The 9,976-nt window shown below is 36.3% G+C and overlaps 1 protein-coding gene across 5 annotated transcripts in view; it reads left to right on the forward strand.

Moving 5' to 3' along the window:
* gria2b (glutamate receptor, ionotropic, AMPA 2b) overlaps positions 1–9,976 on the forward strand; it is a 53,867-nt gene that overhangs the window by 36,121 nt on the left and 7,770 nt on the right. For all 5 annotated transcript variants that reach the window (XM_082506062.1, XM_082506061.1, XM_082506060.1 and 2 more), the window contains exons 4-11: positions 3,504–3,700; positions 4,891–4,944; positions 5,039–5,197; positions 5,812–5,979; positions 8,072–8,176; positions 8,338–8,445; positions 8,749–8,955; positions 9,093–9,460. In XM_082506062.1, coding sequence (XP_082362188.1) covers positions 3,504–3,700; positions 4,891–4,944; positions 5,039–5,197; positions 5,812–5,979; positions 8,072–8,176; positions 8,338–8,445; positions 8,749–8,955; positions 9,093–9,460 — 1,366 coding nt within the window. The remainder of the gene's footprint in view (positions 1–3,503; positions 3,701–4,890; positions 4,945–5,038; positions 5,198–5,811; positions 5,980–8,071; positions 8,177–8,337; positions 8,446–8,748; positions 8,956–9,092; positions 9,461–9,976) is intronic.

Below are 9,976 nucleotides of genomic sequence, written 5' to 3' on the forward strand. Positions count from 1 at the left end.
GCCCAGTTGTAAGTAAGCTATTAAGACTCGACTGTACACCGTGTTCGTGTTTTCCTCCGAAACAATAAGTTCCGTTGGAGCAGCCTTTCAACGCCTCTCTCTGTCTCAAACTTGACCCAGACAACAAAGTAAAGCTATTTTTCGGCTACTAGCCCGACACTGAACCTGAAGTATTAGCCAGAGGTCCCTTTACTACGGTTCGGAGCCGCGGACCTTCAGTAACAGTAATAAATCACACAGCAATAGTACATTCATGTAGTTGTAAAAAGCATGATAATATATTAAGTAATCCAAAGTATTCAGAATACGTTACTCTCATCGAGTAACGTAACGGAATACGTTACAAAATACATTTTGGGGCATGTATTCTGTAATCTGTAGTGGAATACATTTTAAAAGTAACCTTCCCAGCACTAAGCATGCCAGCATTTGCTAATATATTAGAAATCCACTGTTGTCTAAATAAGGTCACATGCTCGTGCTTGGAGACTTTATGCTTAATTAATCAAGGTCAAATAAAAGCGCTGTCTACAGCAGTGATAAGCACTAAAATAGCTATTTCTGCTGTCAAATATTACAATTGTACCAGTCTGGGTTTTTTTTTTATAATTTCCATACTTTTATCTAAACATCATTCAAACATTTACATGTTTGAATCTAGATTAAAATAAACAAAAAATAAACCCAAATAAAAAATTTGCAGATTCAAGTTCTGTTATAGCAGACCTGTAGGCAATCACAACCCCTGCTATTTCTTCCTAAAACAAAGCCTTTAAACACTTGCAATTGATTTAAGTGGTGCTTCAATAGGCATTAAGCAAAGAATAACAGGTTCACTCTGGGGAAGGATGTTGGACTTTCAGCACAGTAGATATATGGGAACACAATTTGTTAAACAGATTATAGCTAATGTGAGGATGAATTTGTAGGAATCGAATCAATATCCTCTATTTAATCTGAGCCTATTTGACCCTTAATTAAACATTTTACATCGTATTGTACATGTTCTCATGTATTTGGAGTCATGATTCAATATAATAAAAAAATTGTCAAATGTAAAAGGTAGTAAAGGAAACATTTAACTTAAGTGCTGCTTTAGACCACTGAAAGAGGTATTTGTTGTTCATTGCAAAACGTGCAAAATCATGGGTTTGTGAATAATTATAAAATATTATATAACCGAAAAAGTCACATATATTCTTACATTATATACAACATTGAATGACTTAAAGTGAATGTAACAAAATCAATGATGTCCTTTTTTATGAAATAATTACATTTACAAATGTCATTGAACTTGTAACAAAAGCAAAATACTAAATACGGTATATATTTTAACACTAAATACACAGGAACAAACTAGTATTACATGGTGATATAGTCTTTCAGGTAAAAAGAGTGTAGGGTGGGATGTGATCTAGTTATAAAGTTAAAGGGTACACTGGGGTGGACAATATATTTTAATACATTTAATTACTTATTAATGCAAATGTTTCATCAGCTAATTTGATGGCCACAGAAAAGGTGATAAAATTGACTTTGAATGCAGGACATTTGTTGATGTCACATGTTGGTCTGAGTCTTCCAGAAACCGCTGGTCTACTGGGATTTTTCTAGGCATAAATGCTTTGTTGATGCCAGAGGTCAGGGGAGAATGGCCTGCTTTCTACATGCTGATACCAACAGCAGCTCAAATAACCGCTTACATACAAGGTGTGCAGAAAAAGCATCTTTAAATACAAAATATATTAAACATTGAAGCACATGGCTACAGTAGCAGAAGATCACAACAGAAGACCATTTCTGCCAGCTTAGAATAGAAAAAAGACGCTACAGTGGTGCAGGGTATACTTTTTTGGCAAGCTTTGGGGTTTTTGTTACTAACTGATTGTTTAAAATGCATAACCTACCTGAGTATTGTTGCGCACATGTCCATGTCTTTATGACCATAGTGTACCCATCTTGTGATAGTTGCTTCCAGTAGGATAACACACGATTTCACAAAGCTAAGATAATTTCACTCTTGTTTCTCAAACATGACAATGAAATCACTGTACTCAAAGGGCCACAGTTTCAATCCAATATGGATGTTCATCTGACAAAGATGCAGGACGTGCATGATGCCATCATGTAAACATGGACCAACATCTCTGAGAATGGTTTTCAGCAACTTGTTGAATCTATGCAACAAAGAAATAAGGCAGTTGTGGATGCAAAAGGTTTTATTAGTAAGGTGTGCCCAACAGAGCAGCTACTGACTATAAGTACAGTCCACAGAGATGCACTATCTAGATTATATTTGACTTCAGCCAATGCTAACTAGCATTTTGCCTTTGTTGTTTAATTATTTTCACTGCATATTACTCAGAACTTAAATTTCATTTCATTTATCTAATTTCTTAAGTATCAATAAAACACATTTAACCACTACTTTGACCTTAATGCAACTATGATGAATAGTTCATTCAGATAAAACTGCAAGTCTCCATTTTCCTCATATAAAATCAAAGCCGCGTCGCATGAAATTGATTACATCTGTAATTCACCGGCAAGTCAGAATGAAACACTCAACCTTTTCATTAAACCGCTTTCTAACTGCCCTCAGCAGACCAGCAATCAATAACAGCAAAGATTCAACAGTGAAACCAGACAGAGAGGATGATGCGAATATAATCTGAAACAGACATGATATCTTTGCCTTCACCACACTACACATCACACTGACTGACCAGTGCTACAGCTAACTGCACCAGCTGTGTCAGTTATTCACTGAACATTTTGTTTATATTACATATTGGAATAAACAGTACGGTCAAAATAAGTGATCACATACTGTAAGAGATTTTGCTGAAGACACTTATTTTTCAAGGTTTTCTGAAGGTCTTGCAATTCAAAATATCAGACAAAGACTATGAGTGGACGTTCAGGATAGATTGTACTGTGAAAAAAATAAGCAAAATACTCAATTACTCCTTTAAAACATACAGTAATAGAGCAGAAATGAAATATGAAATGTTGGTATTGATGCAGTCAAGTGTATTGTTAGACCCACTTTCCTCCCACATGTTGGTCAGGTTCATGCCAGAATACCTGTGACTCATCTTGATGAGCTCTTTACATAAGGCACTGAGTCGCTGTAAAACCTTCACTGGGTTTCAACAAGCAGATGAGAATGTTTTTGAACGGGTCTTGTCTGCTGGTCTATTTTTTTTCTTCAAACTATGTCTGCTTCTGCTAGGCTCTTGCATTTCTTTTTTGTTTTTCTGCGTCCCACATTTTTATTTTCGCGTGCTTGCTGTGACTTCTTGAAATTTGAGGTTTGAAATCTGCATATCATGATTACTGCATTGAGCCATTAAAATGCCATAGGGCCAAAAATATCTCGGGGACTAAAGAGAATGTGCAGTTAATAATTTAAAACCATTATAAAACATATGCATATGTTAAGCATAAAGAGAGACAACATGATTAATATTTTAACTCTGTGTCAATCTTTTCTTCAGGCCTGACAACACTGCAAATTGTTCTGGACACCGCAGCAGAGAAAAAGTGGCAGGTAACTGCCATTAATGTGGGAAACCTTAAAGATGAGAGAAAGGATGAGGCCTACCGCTCACTGTTCCAAGATCTGGAGAACAAAAAAGAGAGGAGGGTGATACTGGACTGTGAACAGGATAAAGTGAAGGACATTATGGAACAGGTACATTGTAGATTATTATTATTATTATTTGGTAGTCTTTCTCGTAAGTAATTTCTGGGTAAAGTAATTACATGCAGTAGGCTCCATCGGTATAATGATCAGTGGCTTGTTGTTTGTAAAGAAAGCTAAAAAAAAATGTACGTTTGCAAAACATTGAAAGCAAAAAACAAATGTTTTTACTATTCCGTGCTTAAATTATACATGATATTAGAACTAATAGAGTCCAAATATGTAAAAACTCTACTGGGAAGTGTAAATAGCACTGGGAATGGATCTGTGGTGATTAAAAAAGGGGGGTGCAGGAAATGCTAACAACCTTGTTGTCCTTTAATTACTCCTGTAGGAGAAAAGTAAGATCCAGTTAAAAAATGTGTATCTGACAAAGCACTTACAAAAGTAGCCTTGTCACATGGACCATGCAGTCCAGCAGATGTAGAAAGGCACCATAACAATTATGCTAATTGTTCATTTAGGCTGTGAACAAAACTGCAATTAAAGGGAAAACAAATGCACATAAGCAGACTATTTTTACTTAACCTTTTTCTCACGAGGGAGGCATATTGATTAGCATTTAAAGCATGCAGACGTCTGTTTAACCAAATGCTGACTGAAATCAATGTCTACAGCCTCGTTGCCTCTTTATCAGGGAAAAACAGAGACTGTCGAGGTGGAAGTTTCTTGCTTTATGTCAAAGACATTTACATAGGAGATGCAAGACGTTATTATTCAAATCTGCATCAAGTAGCAGCCCTGACAAACGAAGGTGTCAGTCAAGCAGCGGGATTAGTTTCAGGTGTGCCATTTATATGAGGTACTGAAAAGGGGTCTGGTTGAGATATGTTAGTTTTTTGCTTTTGTCTTTTCTGATAAGAAAACTGGCGTCAGAACTTGATATCTCTGTCTAGCAATAGCTGCGACTATAAGTGACAATGTTTTTTAAAGTGATAACGGCCAAGACTGTCAGACATGTGAGGGTTGATTGAAACAAATTAATAATGTCTGAATAAATATGTGGCAGATTTAGATTGTACTTTCTTATAAGTGTAGTTGTCAAACAGTGTAAAATGGCATACAAGAGGAACTTCAATCAAGCATTTTATTAAGCTGTTTTTGTCAACTAAGAATTGCTTTTTCCTTCACGAGGTGTCCTATATGTTGTTTTAATGCACATGTGTTTCACAACAATGTAGGTCATCACAATTGGCAGACATGTTAAAGGCTACCACTACATTATAGCCAATCTGGTGAGTGTAAACAACATTTACAACTTTTTCTTTAAAGAATGACTTTATAAGTGTATTAATTGATGGAATAATTCATTTTGATCTGTTTTTTTAGGGTTTCATTGATGGAGACCTGTCCAAAATTCAGTATGGTGGAGCAAATGTTTCAGGCTTTCAGATTGTTGATTTTGATGATCCCTTGGTTTCCAAATTTGATCAGCGATGGGAGGCACTAGAAGAAAAAGAATATCCTGGAGCTGACAGTAAAATAAGGGTGAGTTTTAACATGCACATATGAGGCGATATAATACTGAAATCATCAATGATTATTCTGTTTAGTTTACTCTACTATACCAGCCCACATGAAGTCAGCTTTTTGGAAATTGGAATGGCATGTTCAGTTTTGGCAAACACACAAATCAGATAAATTTACATTAAAATATAACCAGAGCTGCATAGTCATTGCCAAAAGTAGCCTTCGTTTTTTTGTAACTGGGAAAGTTCAAGCTGTTTTTAAGGCCACACTGATTAAAAAAAAGCACTCACTCAAGTTTTGACATTTACAAAACAACAAAACTGCTCTACAAAAATACATAAACAAAGAAAGCACCAGCATCAAACATATGATATATCATATGCTGTCTAATTAGGGAAAGACAGTGGATAAAGCATAATGCACTGTGTAATCTAGTGCAGAATGTCAGATAAATATCATTTATTTATTTGATCAACTATATTTATTCAATGTGTGAATACGGAGCTTACAGTTAAAGCCTTTTTTTGTCAACTAGTTATATTATGTTTAACCAGATGGCAATACAGTCCTTCATTATTCATCTATATATAATATATAATTCATGTATAATCTCCTCCAATTTTCTGCCATAGTATACATCTGCGCTGACCTATGACGCCGTTCAGGTGATGACAGAAGCTTTTCGATACCTTCATAAACAACGCATTGACTTTACCAGGAGGGCCAACACTGGTGACTGCTTGGCTAATCCTGCTGTGCCATGGGCTCAGGGTGTGGAGATTGAGCGAGCACTGAAACAGGTAACTCACCTCTTTTGCTGGTGAGGATTCATTGCAGTGGTAACAGTAGACACATTAAAAGAATAGCATTTTAAAACGCATCGAGGTAGAAAGTACTTGTCAAAGATTGATTTTTACAGTGCATATGTACACAGAGAAATATGCTCTCAGAAGAAGAAGAAACACACTAAATAGAGATTAATTTGATGGTAAACTATGATGCTGCATCAGTTATTCATGGTTATCATGTTGAGTTTCTGAAAGATCAGTAACACGGTTCTCAAATGTTTTTTTCTTTTCTTTTTATGTCTTTATCTGTACCACACTGATTTGTCCATCTACACTCTTTCTTAATGCAGAGCAGAAAAAAGTGTCCAAAACAGCTTCTAGGATGAGATTCTTTTAATGATAAAGGTATCAGTTGGAAATGTCTCAGAAAGCTTTTCCAAAATTGATCAGTTCTTGCCTTTGATGTTTTTTTGTCTGGCACCCTGGAAGTCAGGATACACTTATAAAAGATCAAGATTAGCTGCCTTTAACCACCCCATGAAGACAGAGAGATGCTGTCCTGGGTTGTGATCAAACATGTCAGAAGATAAGCCGATCCAAGGGTGTTGGATCTCTTCCAAATCAATTTATGTTGCTCTCAAAACCTGATCAGTGATGTTTAGTTTCCCAAGATCACATGGCTCTTACCTTCAAATGTCCCCCAAAGTGAGGTGAAAGTGAGAGAGAATCAAACTTTATATTATGCTACCTATTTTTACCTAATATTTTAACTTTAATATTTTCCCAAAGGGGGGTTCTACAGCTAGATGAATATCACAGTATTAACACCGTGTGTGACAAGTTTGTTTTTTTCCCCCCCTCATCTCTTTTTGAAAGGACGTTTCAATTTGTTTTTCATTTTTAGTTTTTCCATCCATCCATCCATCCATCCATCCATCTTCTTCTGCAGTTAAAGAGGTTTCTTCTTGGTCTCAAATCAACTTAACTAAACAAATAACCTGTGAGTTTGATTGAACACTGTTACAGACTATGTAACATCTAATATGGATTTTACATTGTGAGTATAGTATGCAGTGTACTGACGTGCCATCCATATAGGAAACAACTAGTAACACATCAGCACTCAAGTCTAGACCTATGTAACAGCTTTCATGCAATACAGTGACTTGCCAACTGAAAATGGAACTTAAACTTTGGTGATTTTTCAAGTTTGTCAACTAAATGAGAGGATGTATGTCGAAAATCTGAGTTTCCATGTTGTGAAGTTAAGAGATCCACTCCACCAAATGCATTTTAGAAATGCTGATTTTCCCTGAAAAAAATCAAGAGGATCCTTCCCATTCTTTCTACTTTAGTTCCTTTGGTTAATGAATGTTCTCTGAATACATGCTGAGTTTATGCTCTTCAATCTGGACACCACTGGGTTCATTCAGACTTTCTGCTGCCTCGTAGCTCAGCACAAAGAAGTATTTGAAGTCATTAGGTATCATGGTAAAACACTCAAGAAGAGGGGAGTCATAGGAAACAAAGAGCAAAGAACACTTCTCACTTAACCGATCCAAATGGATGTCACTTTAGGGAACTTGGATGAGGTCGTGACAACATCACAATGCACTGATTTTTGGGCAATGAAACTCTGGGTGAATATGTTTTTGAGGACTGTATTACTTCAGACAAGTAAAAAGACACGTAAAAAAGATCCTTATTAGCACATTAGTATTTTACTTCTCTGAAACTGTCCCAATCGTCTCCTGATGACTTAGCAAAGAGCATTTCATCCTTGTTGTTCAAATTGGCAGCTATTTACGGATTAAGCCCTGAAAGGATTTATGAGACATTTATTACCTATTCATCCTGACAAAACTGCATTTGCATGACCCAGACAACATCAAGAATTAATTTAACTTTGAAAATCTCAACTTTTAACCTGCAAATGAATGGTGAATGGTGTTACTTGACTGATCATAATTAATAAGAACAACAATGATAGCTTCCATGTTTTTAATTATTGCCTTCCACATAAGCCCACTACCACTGTTTGCTTGTCACACAGATTTATTCATGTCAAATCAGTCTTACACACGTCTGATCTTGTGTTTCCAAGGTTCGAGTGGAAGGACTGACAGGAAACATCCAATTTGACCAGCATGGCAAGAGAGTCAATTACTCAGTGAATATAATGGAATTAAAGAGTAATGGTCCTGTAAAAGTAAGTCTCTTGATATCCAATTTGAATAGAAGATGAATATCTATACAAGATTTGAGCGTTTGGAAAATTTTTGAGACTATATAGTTTGAATTCAAGGCTCAAGCTGTCCATTAAAGCAGCACTTACTTTTTCTTGAATTTATTGCTTATTTTTTCCAACAGATTGGATACTGGAATGAAATGGATAAAATGGCTGTCACCAAATCAGATGTCTTTACAAATGACACAACAGGAATGGAAAACAAGACTGTTATTGTGACCACCATTTTGGTATGTTTAATAATGAGTCCATAACTAATTGCGTACTTTTAATTGTGGTTTTAGTGTCTCCGTTCTTGGACCACTGGGTACCTTATTTTATGAATAGATGTCTTAACACTTTAATTTAGACACTTTTCCCTTTACGGAGAAAAGTGTTGGTTTTTTTTCCTTGTTTTTGTTAAATATATGTAGTTAAATATATGTAGAATAACACCAGATCACTGATTTCACGCTACAAGGCTATACTGTGTTTCACAAGGTAATTCATATGTGCTGAATTCATGTGTGCTGCTCTTTTTTCCTGTCCTTCAGGAAGCTCCGTATGTAATGCTGAAAAAGAACGCTGACCTTTTTGTAGACAATGAGCGCTACGAGGGTTACTGTGTAGATCTTGCTGCTGAGATAGCGAAGCACTGTGGCTTCAAATATCAACTGAAAATAGTGGGGGATGGAAAATATGGAGCAAGAGATGCAGAGACCAAAATCTGGAATGGGATGGTTGGAGAGTTGGTATATGGGGTGAGTTGATCTACTCATTCGAATGCATGCTTTAAAGGTTTTCAATGAGATAGCTTTGATTGAGAGCCCCTGTAATCTCAAGTGGTATTTCTTAAACCTTTTTTTGCCTTTTTTTTCTTTGCCTTCTGGTTTGATAGAAAGCAGACATCGCAGTGGCTCCTCTGACCATCACATTGGTGCGAGAGGAAGTGATTGACTTCTCCAAGCCTTTCATGTCACTGGGCATTTCCATCATGATCAAGAAGCCTCAGAAATCCAAGCCTGGAGTTTTCTCTTTCTTGGATCCACTGGCTTATGAGATTTGGATGTGTATAGTTTTTGCTTACATTGGTGTCAGCGTGGTGCTGTTCCTCGTCAGCCGCTTCAGCCCCTACGAGTGGCACACTGAGGAGTATGAGGACGGGCAGATCCAGACCAATGAGTCTACTAATGAGTTTGGCATATTCAACAGCCTGTGGTTCTCCCTTGGAGCCTTTATGCGACAAGGCTGTGACATCTCTCCTAGGTAAGTCAGAAAAATCCACAACTTCCATATTGCGTTAATTTAAGAAAATTTATGCTGTACGTATAAGTAAATGATAAGTGATATTCCACCAGAACTACCTAAAAATGAGAAAAAAATGATTTTAGAGCTTCAACGTATTCATCAACCAAGTGTATTTTTAGCTCTGCTAGCAATATAGGATTAGGGGTTGCAATATTGTTGGGTTTATAACTTAGAGGTCCAGCGTAAAGCACTGTAGCATAGATTCTCAAATCAAAAGTGGATGACGAGGATGGAGAGCATTAGTTAGTAACATGTTATGTTTGAGCATGTAACCAAACCATCCACTTTGTTATATTCTTCATACATTCTGTATGTCTTGGCTTTATTTGGTTTTATTTACTTTTGTTTAGATGAAAAGTTATAAAATTATTCTTTTTACAGAATTTAGTGTAAAATTAATATTTTAACTGTAGATTTACTACCTTGTGAGTAGACATTTGTGTTGTGTTGACCTAACTTTTTTATCCCACACCT

Source organism: Aulonocara stuartgranti, assembly GCF_965226115.1.
Source record: "Aulonocara stuartgranti genome assembly, chromosome: 2".
Lineage (NCBI taxonomy): Eukaryota > Metazoa > Chordata > Actinopteri > Cichliformes > Cichlidae > Aulonocara > Aulonocara stuartgranti.